We start from the raw sequence: 18373 nt of genomic DNA on the forward strand, positions 1-18373 counted from the left end.
GTTTTTCATCCATCAGTACTTTTCTGCCAGGCTGCTCTCAATCCTTTCATCTCCTAGTCTGTACTGGTGTTTGGGATTCCCCTAACTCAGGTGTAGCACCTTTCACTTGACCTTGTTGAATTTCATGATGTTCTCATGGGCCCACTTCTCAAGCCTGTCCAGGCTCCTTTGGATGGCATCCCTTCCTTCTGTTGTGTCAGCTGCACCACCCAGCTTGGTGCAGAGTTGCTGAGGGTGCACTTGATTCCACTGTCTTCCACTGTCTCATTAATAAAGATATTAAGTACTAGTGAGTCCAGTACGGAACCTGGAGGGACCCCTCTTATCACTGATTTCCACCTGGACACAGAGCCACTGACTGCAGCTTTCTGGATGTGGTTATCCAACCAATTCCTCATCAGTCAAATAGTCCACCCTTCAAATCCATCTCTCTCCAATTTAGACACAAGGAGTATACAAAGCAGAGCAAAAATGTGTTTTTACTTCTAAAAGTAGAAGTGAAATGTCTCTCACATGCTCACACTGTTCTTAGTCATTACATGCATCACACTGTCCCTGTCATTAACGGGGATCCAAGCCTTGTCCAAAAATCTTGTGCTTTAGAGCTATGAGAAGCATAATCCATATGGTGAAGATTCTGGTTAGAAAGGGTCAAAAGGGGAAATCTCCAGTAGCTTCTGGCTAGATTCTGATACTTATTTAATAAATTTGAATGTTTTCAAGACAGATGAGAAAAATGTAAACTTATGTTTCCTTTTATTTTTCTTTCTAGTTCATATATGATGAGAAAATAGAATGGTAAGTTGCCTAGACTATTCCTTAACATACTGTATTTGCCATGATACTGATCAGTTAATGGTTTTGCAGCATACCTAGATTTCGTTCATGTGACCTGTAAACAACACTCAAGAAAGTTTTTCTGCTCTTATTCTAGTTGTTAACATTTACAGTTGTACTAGCTGTCCCAGAGAATAGGAAAAGATGGGATTCCAGTGGAAGATCATAGGCGTCTTCTGAAAGAGTCTTCTAAAAGAGTGCCTAGCCTGTGCTTCAGCACAGATGCAACAGAATGCCTTGGTGTTGTGATCCTCAGAGGGCAGCTCTGGTTTCTGTTTATGTAGCATGTTTTTGGAATACATGGATTGCATTTTATTTGCATGTTTATCAGAACTCGATAGGCTTTGCTTTCCCCATCCTGAAACACCATCGAATCTAAAAGATGTGAGTCCTGTGTGCACAAATGTGACTTGAACTAGATGTTTAATGAACATTCCTATATAACATTCCTATATAAAACTTGTGAAGGATACAGCTGTTTGAGTGGTCTTTTAACTCTTTTTTTTTTTTTTTTTTTTTTTTTGTCTCTCTGAGGTGGGAAAGCCTTATACTCATCATTATGTATTCATTCTACATACTTATCATGAAGTAAGTGCTTCTTTCTTCTGTATTTCTTCTCTTCAGATGTTTATAGACCATTTGGTGTGTTTTTGTCCTTGGCTCTCCTCCTGAGAACAATGCAGCCAGCCATTTTTCTATGTATGGTCCCTTGCATTTTCATGCTTAATCACTTTTGTTCCAAATATGTGCCTGCACTTGGGAACACCGTGTTCGGAGAAGCAGTGAGATAAATTGACAGCTGGTGCAAAAGGAAAGAAGCCATAGTATAGTGAATGTGCTGATTCCAAAATCCATTACTCCAGTGTTCTGTTTTCCCTGAATCTGATCTTTTTTTTGCATTCTGCTATGTCTTATGAGAGAAGTACAGCCCTTGCTATGCTATCACACTGCCACTGAATGGAGTAGTCTTTTCTCTTAACTTCCTATTAGTTGTCAGAGGATGTGCATCTATGTTTTACTGCTTGCTTGCAGAAATTGTTCTCAGGTGTTTAAAAGTTTGTTGAAGAAATGTAACAGACCTTTTTTGCACTTTCAGGTACAACGTGAAGATGCAAAATTTCTTCACTCTCAAAAGCAAGAATGTTGGAAATGGTGACACGGTTGACAATGAGATGGAAGATGGTAATAAATGTTATGCCTCTAGTTGTGATGACCCATCCATTCCATTACTGTGGAAAGGTAAGGCTGAGCAGACAGGACTTGGAAAAATAACAGTTCACAAGATATCCCTTTTTCTCTTTAATGATGATTAAAACACTGTTATAATTCAGTCTTAAGTAGGATATTTTATTGGATTGACTTGAAAATTCAGCAGTCAGGCCACCAGTTGACAAAAAAAAATCAAAATTATATTTTGTAGAGATTCTGAAAATAAACTGCTTTGCACATGAGCAGTTCTGCTTCCTTTTTCTCTTCTGTTCAGCTGTGAAAGAAATATTTTTTTGCCAAGAAGAAGGTTGTTTTCACTTGAAAAAAAAAAAAAGAATGACTAGTTTGGAACTAAAAGCTCAAGGTTGAGTGTAGATGGAAAGGCCACAGATCAGTGGGCAAAAGGGATTACATGTTGAGTTCAGAAGATCTTCAAAAGACTGATTTTGACATGCCTATATAGCTCTGCATACATTGCCAAGCACATATGTAAAAGTGACCAATGCAGATTCTTCACTGTTTGTTTCGTTGTCATAAAGGGTAAGAAGATGACACTCAACATCAGGTACAGCAGGTAAAAAAACATGCCCAGGTTGTTGTTTTTTTTGCTTTTTGGTTGTTTTTGGTTTTTTTTTCTCTAAGCTTGTTTGCCTTTCTTTCTACTATTCCCTTTTTTTTTCTATAGAGAAAAATCATTGCTCTGTTCAAAGCTCCAGCTATATAGTTCAGTGAGCTTGAGCGACTCTTTATGAGTGAGGTCTCCTTGCTGTGTTCTGAGCAAACATCTCACATTCTAGAAGATGAGCTCAGCAACAATGAGGAAAAATTTAGAAAGGTCCCCATGTAGTAAAAAATAATGACAAACAGGAATTTACAGCAGATGCAGATAATCCTGCTCTTTTCTGCTTTTGGTCTTATACCAGGATCTCTTAAAAGTAGGTAGCATCACTTGCGCTTATACAATGATAGCGCACATACTAATTTACGTTGTTTAGACAGCCATTTAATATTGAATTTAAAGTAACTCTAATGGTAGCATAATTAAGTGAAGAGGTCTTTGAAATATGTTGGTCTCATTTGCAATGATTTTTTTTGTGAACACTGACTGTGATATATTGAAGTCTATCACTCTTACATGGAGGTACAGTCGTATCAAGTTTTAGAGGATACCTGCTAGGGAATTGATGTATTGAGGGGACATAGGAAAAAGGTGATTCAGTATTAGAATACAGATGTTAAAGGTTTTTATTTTTTAGGTGTTTTTTGGTTTCTGATGTCATCTGCATGTATGACAACAAACTTAAGGGTGCAGTTGAATAGGAAGAAGTGATGCCTGGATAGGCTTGAAAAGTGAGCTCACAAGAACCTAGTGAGTCCAACCAACAGCGCCAAGTGCAGTGTGTTGCAGTTGGGCTGGAACAATCCCACGTATTTGTACAGACTGGGAGAACTCCTTGAGAGCAGGCCTGCCAAGAAGGACCTGGGGACATGAGCAGCTGCTGACATGCTTGCAGTCTAAGGGGACATCCATATCTTGGGCTGCATCAAAAGAGGGGTGGCCAGCAGCATGAATGAGGTGATTGTCCTCCTCTAGTTTGCCTTTGTAAGACCCCATCTGGAGTACTGCATCCAGGCCTAGGGCCCCTAACAGAAGAACGATGCAGAAATGTTGGGGCAAATCCAGAGGAGGGCAGTGAAGATGATCAGCAGGCTGGAGCACCTCTCCTATAAAGAAAGGAAAGAGCTGGACTTGCTTGGCTTGGATAAGAGGAGGCTCCAGAGAGACCTCATTATGGCCTTATAATACTTAAAGTGAGCTTATAAGCTGGAGGGAGACTGCCTTCTTATGACAAGGGGGAATGGCTTTAAACTAAAAAGGGAAATTTAGGTTAGATGTTAGGAAAATACTGTTTACTTAGAGAGTGGTGATGCACTGGAACATGTTGCCTGGAGAAGGTGTGAACGCCTCATCCCTGATGGTGTTCAAGGCCAAGAGAAAGCCAACCATATCCTGAGCTGCATCAAAAGAAGCGTGGACAGCAGGTCGAGGGAGGTGATTCTGCCCTTCTACTCTGTGCTGGTGAAGCCTCACCTGGAGTCCTGTATCCAGCTGTGGTGTCCTCAGTGCAGGAGAGAAATAGACCTGTTGGAGTGCATCCGGAAGAGGGCCACAAAAATGATCCAAAGGATGGAACACCTCTCCTACGAGGACAGGCTGAAAGAGCTAAGGCTGTTGAGCATGGGGAAGAGAAGGCTGTGAGGTGACCTGATAGCAGCCTTTCAGTATCTAAAGGGAAGCTACAAGAAAGAAGGGGGCAGACTCTTTAGCAGTGTCTGTGGTGATACAAGAGGAAATGGCTTCAAACTTAAAGAGAGTAGATTTAGGTTGGAGAGTTCTTAGGATTCCATGATTCTATTGTATACTTTGAAGATTCATCTCTATGGCCACTCTATGATAGAGGGAAATAACAGACTGCTTGCCCGTCCACCTATTTCCTTTTCATGTAGAAAACCCAGGCACATAGGAATGGTTTTTCCACTAGCTGTTGTCCACCGTAAATTTCTTTAAAGAAAAAAAAAAAAAGGCACTGAGACTGCAATTTCAGTGAGATTCCCTTTGCCTTCTTGAGCATTCATTGCAAAAAATACATGCCACATTAGAGGGACCATTGTGAGAAGTGTGAGAGTGTAGGCATTATCACAGGTAAAGAGCAGAGGAGATAAACAAGAAGTTAAGGAGATAATGGAGTTTGGATTGGGTAGTGAAAGATGGTGATGCCAGCCTAGTTGCTCCTTTGATGGATACCCTATGTGTCAAGAAACTGTCCTGGAAAACCATCACGTGGATCCCTATTCTGCTTCCCTCAAATCAAAATAGGACACATGCCATGTGCCGTATCGGTCACCTCCTGTTAGTTGGCACTTCGCTGGCTTCCTAAGCTGAGCTGCACCTCCTTCAGGAGTGTCCTTCTGAAACAGCAGCACTGCTAATTCACAGTATATAGGTAATATGCAGCTCGTTTTTTTTAATTATTTTCTAGAGCTTCCACTGCTACAATATAAAAGCTTCCATTAGTGTAGTTGCACGTAGAAAAAGGAGAGCTTTTTGCTTTAAACTGAAGTCATTTCCAAGGGCAAATCCTACACATACAGGTAAAGGTGAAGTATTAGTACTTTAAATAGTGCTCCTATTTTAAAGCACAGACATGACTTTTCTTATAATTTCCACCAGGTGGCATGATTTGATGCCTGCCTAAAAACAGAAGCTCTTGATGAAAGAGGGAATTTTTGGTGTGATAACCTGATTAGAGGTGAACTGAAGTCAGCAAGAGGCTTTCTGTTGACTTTGGCAGGGCTGTAGGTGAAGTCCCTCATGTTGAGCAGGAAATATGGGAAGTTTGTCAAAAGAAGAAGGTGTTCTCAGAAGATATTTGTCTCAGGAATATCACAAAGGAGAATTGAAAAAAAAAATTAACTGTTGCACAATTGTGAAGATGTGGGATTTTTGCAGTTTTTAGATGAAGCTTATTTGTCCTGTATGGGGACAACGTGTCTATATTTATAGGCACATAGAGTAAGACTATAGAGCTGTTATTAAAACCTGTGAGTGATTTGCTGCAGTAAGTCAGAACAGCTGCAGTTATTCATATACATACAGAGATTTATTTTACATCTTTACTCAGTTTTTATCAAGGATGAGTTCATTTTGTCACTGTTCCCTTATTGTTTTAAGAGGCAATTCTAAAGCAACTGCAATGCTTTCATGCTATTTTTGTAATACTTTAAGATAAAGAAGCACTATGGAAACTTAACCAAAAATTCACTTGAGTGCAATTAATCTAATGAGACTTAAAAAGACATCTGGCCATTTTTCCAGGGATGATGTAAAAAAATTTTTTTCATTGTCTAACTATAGCAAATGTTAGCTAATGTGATTGGGCAGTATTCTGCAAGGCCTGATTTCTTCGTAGTTTGTATATTCTTTCACAGGAAAAGCTACTACATACTAACTGTAAGAGTCAAGAATGGCTGGGCTCCTCACTTGTATCATCAGTTGAAAAGCTCAGCAAGGTGAATTTGTTTTAAATGTCAGAGGGAGCAGTTAATTGCTCCTTTATGTTTGCCAAATGCAAAATGCTTCTAGTTCTCTTCACCTTAAGAGATTTAACTGCAAGACTGGATTACAGAGTGGATTACAGAGTGTATTGTTGGGGAAGAACATATTTCTTTGTGAAACCAAAGATCTCTGTTTAACTTCTCAGGTCACCCCAATGTGACAGATAACTCCTTGTAGTCCATTATCTCCTTAACTCCTTGTAGTGAAACAAAGCAACACACTGACATGCAGGAGGGTAAAAGATGTAGCCATTTACTGATGATTGAGAGGCTTGCTGGTTTTTTGTGTTTGACTAAATGGAAGGTTACTTCAGCTTTCACATAACTTTGTTAGAAGATGCTTTGAGGCAGTACAACCTTTATTGCATAATGTTTTACATGTCTGTATGGATCCAGAAAAACTTATTTCTGACAAACAAAAATATTTCATCACTGTAACAGTGGAAACTATAACTGTGTAGATTTCTGTGTGTTTAGAACAGGTCCATTATAATTCCTTTGCTTGAGTTGAATGTTTCCTTAGATTTCTTTGCTTCCTGGCTGGAACCATGCACTAATATTTATCTTTCACTTCTACCTCCTACATTCTCTTCCTCTTCTTAATGTAAGTAACAATGTAAAAGGGGAGTGGGAGGGTGAAGATAAGCTAAGCAAAGCAGTGAAACAAGGAGCAAATAATTTTTTTTTCCTAATATAATATTGTGTAATAATTATTGCAGTCATGCATATCTTCTGCCCTGCTTTCTAACACCATATGGGTATGTCTCCTGTCTGCTGAGCCTTGCTTTATGTGCTGTATGTAGTCTGTAGCATTTGTGAGGATATTGATTTGTTGTTAAGCTTTAAAAGTCCTCGCCTGTACTTGTGTTGATAGAATATAATTTTGTTCCTCTGTGTTCTCACATCATAGAAGAAAACCCTTCACCTCGTTACAAGTTCCTTTATATTAACAAAGGCTTACTCAAAATATACTTTCTTTTTTTTCCTGGACAACTGCTGATTTTCAGAATTTAAATCTTATAATGTTTAAGATATGATAGTATTCTGTGCATTCTTTTCCAAGAGGAGCAAACAAAACATTGGGGACTACTTGTTGTGCGTCAGTATCTATTAAGCACCCATAGTAAGATAACTTTATAGGTTTTGGGAGTGCTATCTGTGCTTTCACAATGTGCGTGATTTTGAAGAAGGCTTACAAAGCCATGGAAAAATAAATAAAATGGTGCTACATTAGTAGTGGGCATCTGAGAGCATGTTGGTGGCTGCCTTACTGGAGTGAAATCACTTTTCATCATGTAATCTAAATGAGATGCACCACTGATGAACAAGTTCACCAGGCTGCAGAAATATTGCAGGAAAGTCACTGAAAAATTCACATATTCACTTTAGTGTTAATCCGTGCCTGAAGAGAACAAATTTGGGCAATGGGAAGAGTGGATCTTACAACTAACTCTGTCCATTTGTGGTCATTAGTGAAGGGTGTGCAGCAGTATGGCAAAAACAGTGTTGTGATGGTGGATGAGATCATCTGCTCCAGTCCCCCCAAATACCGGTTCCCTGAAGCTGGGTTACGGATTATGATCACAAATAAGTTTGGACCACGTACCAGAATGCGGATGGCAAGCCGAATTATAATTAATGAGGTAGGTTTGTTACAAAAACAGTAAGTATCTGTGAGGCAGAGGGGTTGCCAAGAAGTCATAGTGATTATGGAATTGAGCTTCTACCATGTTTCTGGGTATGGGCTAGAACTTTCTGCAATAACCTACGTCACAGCAGAACTGAAGGTGAGTTCCCAGTTGGTTATGCTGTCTGTCTTAGTAGAAGGGCAGTCACCAAGGAGAGATTCCCTTCTCTTCCTGCCAGATGTTTGTTCAGTGTGTGTGTATGCACTATTTGGATTTTATCTGCAGAAGAATTGTTTTTGACCATTAGAAAAGTGATCAAGATAAGAAAGAATAGCGGGCAGGCAAATCAAAAGTCTGTGAGAACTCCTCTTTTATGAGCAGTACATCAGGAGCACAACAGATGTTTGCTTGCCTTTGTAATCTTCACTATAGTCATTGACTCAAAATGAAAATGCACTAAAATCCTTTCGTGAGAGGATTTGCTCTGAACAGTTTTGGTTAGCTCTTAACTAAAGCCTTGTCACCACTGTGTATTGCTTGTTTCATACCCTGCATGCAGCTGAAGTGACAGGACTGGCCAAATGACACTGTTGTGACCTTGCATGAAATACAGTTAACAGGGGAAAGATCAGATAGGACACGAAATAGCAGCTGTCTCTGTAAAAGCATTTCTTTAGAGCAATTCATTTATCAGAAATAAATACTTCTTAATGTATATGTGCCCAGAGAGCTGATGCTTGCTAGCTGCTCAACATCTGCAGAAAACATTCTCTATATCAGGGCATTTTGAATCTATATTGTTATGTAGTCTCACTGCCAAAGCTTTGCAGAGTTTTCTCTATTTTAATTACTGTGTTTTAATACTAGATTTCTTTTGCATGTCATTCAGTTACTTTATTTTTCCAGATAAATCAGAGGAGTTTATATGAAGGTGCAGCAGTTTGTCATTAAAAAGATGGCATTTATCAACTCTGTTATCTCACCTAACAAAGTAAATTATTATTTTTTTAATACAAGAGTAGGAAATTATTGTTACATTTCACATTCTCCAGCATAGTAAGTAGTATATATACTGATACATACTCTCACTGTGTATTTTGACTGTAGGGGCTGTCTGTAACTGTCTGTAGGGGCAACATATGAGCTTTGTGAGATTTTACGTGCTTGAACAAGGACACCGCAAGTTAATCTTGCTTTTGAAATAGTATTGTAGTACCTATATTTATGACAAGAAATGGGGATGTGGTGTGTAAGAAAAGATTCAAAACTTTGTTGATCGTGGCTTGCAGTACTCATGCCACTAATTTTGGGGTGTGTGGTCAACACTGATCTCATGCAAACAGATAGACCTCAGACAGATTTGCTTGTTGCTGGCAAAGGAAGGCTTTGTGGAGAAACATCATGGCTCACATGACTTGAGCTGGACAGTTCACAAAACCAAGGTGTAAAAAAGTCAAGAATGAAACTTACGGCAGTTTTGTCTTCAATACTGTGCAGCGCCAGCGGTTAATCCAATCTGCAAATGGCTCAAGCAAACCACTTCAGAATGGGAGACATCAGAATATTGAAAATGGGAACATTCCTGTGGTGAACCAAGAGGAGGAAAATGAACAGGATAATCTGTCTCCATTTTCATTGCCAGGTAAACTTCCAGATGCTTACGGCAAGAAAACAAGCGAATTAAAATGCTAAACACAGGGTTGTAGGAATAGACAATATATGTGGGAATAAGAAGAGGAAAGGATATGATTTGACTGTCTAGAGGTTGGATTTCATGACAGTAAAATATGGAGGCTACATGACCAAAAGCAGATCTTAGGGATGTGTTTTCCAACCATCATGCACCATTGAAGTCCTGATTTGCCAGAGGTGAAGAGAAAGCAAGTAAGGTAGGTTTATGTTCAAAAATTTGACACAACAACCAGGCAAAGACTGCATTGCAATTCTGAAGTGAACTCTTAATACTGCTCTGATGGAAATTACAAGTTCAGAGGCAGCTGGGTATATAAATATGTTATAACTTGGTATAGTGACTCTAGAGGAGTCTTAGACAAAGAGTAAGGAGGGTTTAGAAGGAAAAATAATCTTTAATGCTTTTGAAGATTTTTAAGTTCTTAAAATGGCAGTGTCTAATAACTTTTGAAAAAGCTTTTGAAATTTTTTAGAAACTGGTGTGAAAGGCTATATATAGCCAACCTCACAATGCTGATGCCCATAGCACATTACAGGTTGAGTCCCCCTCATATGTTTTGGAGATTAGACAGCAGAGATTTGATCAGCTATCACAAATATGTAGTCACTAGTAATCTCTCACACACTTACTGTTTAACCCCAAGATTTCGCAGTATAGATGAATATTGCACAGAAACAAAGAAGGAAGAATTTTCCATTTATCTTAGTTCTAATTTCTTTAAGATTCCATTGCTTCACTTGCCATCAGTTTAAAAGAGATATTTTGTGACTTAGCAAATAATGAAGCAAGCTATGTGAAGATTGGATAAAACTATGTTTTAATGTGTTACTGTGCTGGGTTCTTTTAGAGGATCTTATTGCATTCAGCAGTTACAGGTTTTTACTGAGGTTAAAGGGCGGAAACAAACTCATTCACTACTGATGGGATCATTAACTGTGCTCCTGATAATCAATGAGAGCATAAAAAAAACTTTTTACCGCATGGTAAAATAAGTGGATCCAAGTCAGCAATACACTTTTGCAAAAAAACAAACCAAAGCATCTTAAAAATGCAGTTTTGAATGCATGTGTTGGCAAAGATTTTTTAACAGAGGTGTTTTTATCAAGTGTTTTTCAGCAAGTTTTAATTGGACTGCACAATTGTGCATTTATTTTTACATTCCAAGACAGTGCAGAATTCTTAACATTCTGGCAAACATTACCTGGGGATCAAATTGCCATGTTTTGATTTGTTCAAGATTCAGACAACATCTCTTTGAATAAAAAACATACTTCGGAGTGGAGCTTCCTAAGTGCATGACATGCATAATTGAGTAAAGGTTTGGAACAAGAAGCATGTTGAGACTTACGTCATTGATCTTCTCTTAATGCAGTTTTTCTGCATTTTTGAGAAAGTCCTCAAGAAAATTAAGTGTAACAAGCCACAGTGGAAACACTGATGATTCAGTTTTACAAGAATGGAGCAAAGGTTCATTGTGTATTCGGAGTTTGCATTAAAATGTTAATGGCATTAACATCACTTGAATCCTTACCATTGTTTTCAGGTATTGTTATTCCTCTACTGTCTGAAGATGATGATCTATAATCATCACTACTCAACTGTTCACTTCAGTGCCTGTTAAAATTATGGAGAAGATTATTCTTGGAGTTATTGGAAAACACTTGAAAGACAGTGCAGTCATGGGTCATGGCCCACATGGGTTTATGACAGAAAAGTCCTGCATAACTGCCTTGCTTTCTTTAATGACAAAGTCATCTTTCTGGTTGATGAGGGAAGCTAGTAAATGTGATCTTTTTGGATTTCAGCAAAGTCTTTGATGGTGTCTCTCATTATCAAAATGTCCAGTATATAGCTAACCAAGTACAAAGCATGATGGATGAACAGTCGACTAATGGATTAGGCTCAAAGGGTTATAGTAAAAGGGTTATGTGAGACTGGTGGCCAGTCACTAATGGGGATCTCCAGGACTCCATTTTAGTGCCCATTCTCTTCAGGGAACACAATAGTCATGCATATTAAGGATGTTTGCAGATGATACTGGGTTAGGAGGTGCTATTGACTCCCTAGAAGGTAGGAAGACCTTGCTGAAGGACAGTGTCTAATTAAAGGGTTGGGCAAACACAAATCACTTGAAGCTTAACAAGAGCCAGTGCCAGACTGTGCACCTAGAATGGGCCTACCCTGGCTATGTGTACAAATTGGGCTATGAGAGGCTGGAGCGCAGCCTCACAGAAAAGGATCTGGGAGTTGCAGTAGATGCAAGCTGAGTTTGAGCCAGCAGTGTGCCCTGGCAGCCATAGGGCCAGTGCAGGCTGAGCGGAGGCGTCATGGCAACTGAGGCTCCTCATGGGAAGCAGAGGGGCAGTGCTGAGCTCTGCTCTGTGTGACGGTGACAGGACCTGAGGGAATGGCATGGAGCTGTGCCAGGGGAGGGCCAGGTTGGGTGATAGGAGAAGGTTCTGCACCAGAGAGTGGTGGGCGTGCAACAGGTTCCTCAGGGCAGTGGGCGCAGCCCCGAGCTGCCAGAGTTCAAGGAGTGTTTGGACAGCAGTCTCGGAAATATAATTTGGGTTTTGAGTGATAGCGTGCGGAGCCAGCGGTGGGACTCAGTGATTCTCATGGTTCACTTCCCAGAAGGGAAATTCTATGATTCTGTGATTATATTCTGAGGGAAAATTCTTATATTTTTACTTTCAAAAGTACATTTCAAATAACTTTAGGGAAAATATAAACAGTATCATTCTTTGTTGTTTAAGTGCTGTGACACAATCAGTAGCCTAAAAAAAATCCTGTCATTTGAAACTGCCTTCAGGGAAAAGGTAGTTTTGCAGACAATTTCCCAAAATCCCCTCTATTTTTCTTTTTATGTATTTTCAAGCTATTCTTTAACTACCATAAAGAGCTCTACAAAGAATAAGCACTGAATGGACTTTCCAAGTCAACTGCTTGCGGTGTGATAAGTAGAAAACTCACTCCCGTTTTTTAAAGAACTGCAACTGCGAAGTGGCTATAAAGTGTCCCAACCCTTTATTTTCTGTTTTCTTCAGTCATCTATTTTAGCCTATTTTGGAGTTTGGCTTCCCTCCCTCAAATTGTATGTTCTGCATTCTTTTGCAAGAACGCTTTTTTTCTGAAATTAAAAAACAAAAAAAGTGTAAATGCATCATCTTTAAGTAATGCCAGGTATCATTTGCCACCTGTAAGATTTACTTATTGTTCTCCTTTATCCCCTTAGTGATGCTTAGTAATAAAAGGAGGGCTTTAGCACGCAGAAATAGAGGAAAACATTTTTGCATGAAAATAGTTGTATCTCATCTCTAGCCTAGATTCCATATGTCAGACATTCCAAGATATTCAGCCTCGGGGTGTGGTTCAGGCCTGTCTTGGAAAAGGATACAGTACGTAGTTTTTATGGAAAGTACATGTCATCATGCAAAACAGCCTTTGTCTCTTGTTTCTCTGCGGGTATAAATGTTCTCTTTGGAAGGGGAATTCCTTTATTGATATAACCATTAGTTATCCTTTGAGACAAAGGCTGATTTGATGTTGTACTGTTCTGTTACTGTACACTTGTTTGGAAACAGGTCTTAGACTTTAGGGGGGGTAAAAAAGGATTAGAATAAAGCAGGATGAAATTGAGCAGGCATATATTAACAACAAAATGATGTGTAAAAGCCCATGAATAGCTCAGTAATGTTTTAGAGCCCGGACTCAGAAAAGCACTTCTGTGCAGCTCTTAATGGATGCTTAAATCTCATTCATTGTCACATGTTCAAGATCCTTTAAAACACAAAGTATTCTCAGCTCTTACTGATTTCACAGAAGTGAAGAATTCCATCTCTTACAGGATTGGACCAATGATGCTTTACATAAGTCATTATGGTGTTAGCTAGAACAGGAATATTAATTCCTGAAGCTAAAATAAAATAGTAGTAAAGTAGATTACCAATCCTGTTCATTTTTGTATGGATCCAAAGTATGAACACAACATATTGAACAGAATCAAAAATGAATTAGCTATGTCTACTAAAATTGTAGAAAGTATTTGTACTCAGTCAAAGCAAATGTTCATCTACCCCAATATTCTAAATCCAACCATGACTGTATGAAGAAATCCGGGGAAGAATGAGACAAATTTAGGTCCTACTACCCTGATGGTCTTTTGCTATTTTCAACTTAAGGAATGAGAGAAGTTCTTCCAAGAAGATATTTCAGACCAGGACTTAACTGCTGTATTCTAAAATGCATTTTTGGGAGAGTTTCCTCTTACATAATGTCTGTGTAATAGCACATCTACCATAGAATTTTATTGCACGAGTTCTTTTGAGGCAGATCTCACTGGTTTCACATATATTGCCTTTTGATTTGAACTGTATTCTTGGAGCTCATGAAGCAGATTCCTTTTGTAGAAAACTAAACTAGAAAAAGTGTTCCAAGAGAGCAGCTAATGTGTTCTATGTAGGAAGAAATACAGGAGAAATTGGCAGAATAATAGGTGCATGTTTAATTTAGTAACTAAAGTAATTACGTTTGCTCATCATTTTGAAAGGGAAAAGAACAATTCTGTGAATCCCACTTCTCCCTTTAAAAACATTGATAAAGTAGTTGGCACAGTAAAAACATAAAACTAAATTATGCCAAAATCCAACTAAGTCAAACAATATATAGTGATCACCCTGCTCAGTTACTTTTAATTTTTGTTGAATATTGTCCTATGTAAACCTATAGTAACTGAGAGTAAAGCTTGGTTCTGCAAATGGTGCAAAGTCATTTTTCAGGTGTACCAGTTCCCAGTACACCAAAGATGTGTCTTTAAGAGAAAAGTATTGGAATACATCTGAACATGCAAGGAGTGGCAAAGGTACAGACTGAGAATAGATATGTGGGTTATTTGGGACAGATCTTATGTCCTGGAATTTGGAACTTGCATTCTGGAAAATGAAACTTCTGAGAGAAGCCTTAATGGAAAACAGTCTGTTTTGAATGAGGGTGAGAAGTAAAACCTCAGTATTTTTCAGAGGAAAAAAAATTGTTTCCAAAGCACTGTTGCAGAAGAATTGAAATAGCAGTGTTTTAACATATCAGCTGCCCAGTTGGAAGGCTGACAAAGGCTAGGCCTTCTTGGATCCCTTTCTATCTGCTGCATAGGCTGGCAGTAGTGCATTAATGGAGTCTCTTGCTTCCACAGTTCCTAGAGAAACTTGGAGAACTGAAATCAATCAGCAGTTTCCAAGAGATCTGAGGGGTGGTTTCTGTGTTAATTTTCCTAATGGCAAATTTAAAAGCATTTACTTAGATTTACTTAGGATTTTTAATTTCACAACAGAGGCATTTTTCAGTGGAAAATAATTCTGATGGAAAATTCACAATGTTTGTTACATCTCTTCTCGTTGCTTCAGTGCTAGTCCCATACTTGGGCAAAAACTGATGTTCCTCTGATGTATTTTGGAAATGCTCAGGAATTAATTAAGCTCTCACATTGACTAATTTACGTATATTAAATTTTTCCAGTCAGTCGAAATTCTGATAAATCACAGAACTTTCTAGCAGTAATATACTCACTGTCTGAATTATTGTCAAGATCCCATGTGGAGGTGTGTATGCTACTTATAACACAATTTCAGGTCAAGATTTGAATTAATGTTGCTAATGATATGTGAGTGTAAATATTATCTCTAGTATAAAGCCTAATTAGGACCCAGGAGACAGGTGATTCGAAAATCACTTTTCACTGGGGGAAAAACATGTTTGTTCATTTTTTATTAATGGTAAATGGTAGAGAGATGTACAAAGATTAAAAAAAGAAAAAAAAAGTAATTAAAAAATTATGAAGTACAGCATACATGTCCTGGACTGGCCATTAAATGCTTTATTTTTGTTGTAAATTTACTGGTGTCAAAATAATTAAAACAAAGAAAGAAAGAAACAGAAAAATAGAAGGAAACTCCAGAAAACCTTCCTTGTTTTACAGGTAAACTTAGAGAAAACCTTTCCTATCTTTCAAGTTACCTTCAGTTATAAATGTGAAGGGATTCATATCAATATAACCATGAAATTCCTGTATGCCAATTAGATTCATGTTTTTCAGGGATGTTGTAACTTTTCTTTTAGATCATACAACTACTAAATTGCCTTTAGAAGATACTTTTTTCCCTTTGAAAGCTGTAGACATTCCAGTTTTCTGAAGACATGTTCTGCAGTAGTCAATGTGTGAAGCTGTGGTCTGTGCTAGATTCCTGTTCTTTTAAAGGGAAGACCAAGTTGGAGTCTGTCTAAACTCAGTGAACGTTTTTCATGCGGCTTATTGACTGAGGTTATCTACACTATAAGCATTTGGAAGTTATCTTTGAGGCTAGCTGTAGTGTGGTCCCGTGGACTAAACTGCTCATCATTATTTAGGTGTGTACCTCTAGTTATATGTCAGTGGAATTTCATTGGTGTGACCCAGGGCTGCTCTGCCTTGCAAACCAAAAGACAGTAAATGGGAAGTGTTGGGAGATTTGTTTAAGATCTGAAAACCTGATCTGAATGCAAACACAAGTGTAATTTCATGCTTTTGTGCAAAGTGCATCTCTACTCTATTTGAATGTTCTAAATAGGATAGTGTTTTTTCTACAGAAAGTCACTTTCCATTGTGCCTTAAGGAAAATATTCCTTTCCTATCCATGCTGCAAGGTGTGTTTTTGACTTCTTTCAACAGTACTCAATATGTATATGAAAATAGTTCTTGTGATCAATGCTGAGAACATCTGGAAAGATGATAAGCCCAGAAATATGCTGAGATTTAATGAAGGACTCTTTGCTGTAGGGCTCTCTCTTAATGCATTTTTAGAAACATTGTAAATAGGCTCTTCTATAACGATGTTGCCTTCTATAATAAAGCAGTATTCTCTCGTTAGCTGGAAGTAGGAGTAGCTGGTACTGCTTGTAAAACAACTGAGCTAACATCCTGTAATAGAGCTGTTGGTGTACTTTTACAGAACAGCTATGTATTGAATAATAGGCTTAATGAGGATGAAAATTTTTCTTCCTTGCAGATATACTAGGAAGCTAAACAATAATCATAAAACAATTTGACATGTTTAGTTATTCTAGAGTGAGCAGTCAAAAAAAAAAAAAAACCCAACAAAAAACAAACAAACAAACCAAAAAAAAAAAAGAAAGAGCAGCACAGTAAGTAGTTTTAAAAGAACTTAACTTTTCAACCTGGATGTTTTTGTATTCAGTTTAGCCAGGTGATGTGAATGAAAGCATCAGGATCCAAAGGAAAGGAGGTTGCACTTTACTGAAGTTGCTGCTAAATGCACTGTATTCTTGCTAAACCACCAAGTTACAGCTTAAAAGCATAAGACTTCTTTAGCACTGAGTGCCACACCAAGACCCAATGTAGTAAGAGCTGGAGAACTAAGGCTAGGTACATTTAAGGCTTTATATAAAGTTTATAAAAGAGCAGCCAGTATAAAAGCCAGTATAAAAGTTCAGAATTATTCTTAACTGCAAGTGGCCAACAAAACCCAGCAAAACCTAAAATTGCTGTTTCTAGTCCCTAAAATCTCAAGCCTGCTTGATATGTGATGAATACAAACATCACCTCATGAACTGTGTGGCTCTACAATGCAGTTTATCCTAAGCTTTTTTGTGGATAGAGCATCGCTAGTAAGATACAAGGAAGACAGGTAGTTCTCCGCCAACATTTCTGTTTTCCTGGACCTGAGCAAGCATAGCAATGCCAGCGGTAAGGCCCTGCCATTCTCACAGTTAAGCATTTGTTTAAATAATTCAGTACATTATAGGTAGGATCTGTGACAAGACACATATTCTCCAACAGAGGCTGAGAGCATCTGTTTATCCCCTGTTTGTTCCACAGGCAATTTTGTTTTTTTTTCATGTTATTTGAAAGACACATGAGCCTGAATCCCCTATGTGTAGCACCAATGAAGTCGCTCAGATTTAGCCAACATCAGAACAGAATCGGATCCGTAATTTTTTGCTGTCAAACAGTCACCCACACACCCTGCATTTGGAATTTTTACTGAGGAAATTATCCGCCTGGGCCATACTGACTTGTTTGATTATGACCTAGGCTTAGCAGCATGGGTATACAGAGCACAAATTAACCAGCAGGAATCTTCTAATGATCCAAACCAAAACAAATTGAACAGGAGGAGGTATAAAATGCCATAGGATATTTACAGCCTCATTAAGAAAGTTAGTGAGTCATGAGCTAAAAAGTGTCATTTCTTTTTCTGGACAGAACAGAAAAATTAGTGTTGTTAAAACTTGTGTAATGGTACATGAAACTAGGGTGTAAAAAGTCTTACCTGTAAAATCTGTGTTACATTCACAGAGTCATGGTAAAAATGTAGAAGTAGGGTTGGATGAGGAGACTTTAGTACCTTTTTTGCATTAGAAGTTCCATGGCCACAGGCTAAAAGGGAATAAATAGCCAAACAGTCAATGGTTAATGGCATCTTAGAATCCACAAGGAAATCTTAAGGAGCTGATCTCTAACTTAGCAATAGGATATGTATGTAGGTAAATGAATGAGGACTTGCATTTGGACAACTATTAAGAAATCTCATAAATTGCAAAAGTGTTATTAATTTTCAAAGGTTTAATGTTTGATATATTTGTGTCTGGTACACGTTGGTAGAGTTGAATTCACTGACAAAAAAACTTGCATTGAACAAGTCCTAACTTACAGCGTTGTTGAAGAAAGAAAATTTCTGTGAAACTGATGGGTGTTTTCCCTGATTATTACCTACCCTTTAGGATTTTTCTTAAACAACTTCACTTCTGTTGAAAAATTAGAAAATCTCTTCTTGCATTCATCAGCAGTGACAGTGGTCTGGTATTGCTCACTTGTTGATTTCAGTGAGCTGTACAAGTC

The 18373-nt window shown here is 38.2% G+C and overlaps 1 protein-coding gene across 1 annotated transcript in view; it reads left to right on the forward strand.

Moving 5' to 3' along the window:
- The window catches only part of SLC24A4 (solute carrier family 24 member 4), an 81060-nt gene that overhangs the window by 54216 nt on the left and 8471 nt on the right, over positions 1-18373 (forward strand). The window contains exons 8-12 of the mRNA XM_042882446.1: positions 773-798; positions 1372-1425; positions 1934-2076; positions 7636-7805; positions 9288-9432. Of these exons, the coding sequence (XP_042738380.1) occupies positions 773-798; positions 1372-1425; positions 1934-2076; positions 7636-7805; positions 9288-9432 (538 nt within the window). The remainder of the gene's footprint in view (positions 1-772; positions 799-1371; positions 1426-1933; positions 2077-7635; positions 7806-9287; positions 9433-18373) is intronic.

This window comes from Lagopus leucura, unplaced genomic scaffold (assembly GCF_019238085.1).
Source record: "Lagopus leucura isolate 7727_CA_CO unplaced genomic scaffold, USGS_WTPT01 Super-Scaffold_1, whole genome shotgun sequence".
NCBI classification, from domain to species: Eukaryota; Metazoa; Chordata; class Aves; order Galliformes; family Phasianidae; genus Lagopus; species Lagopus leucura.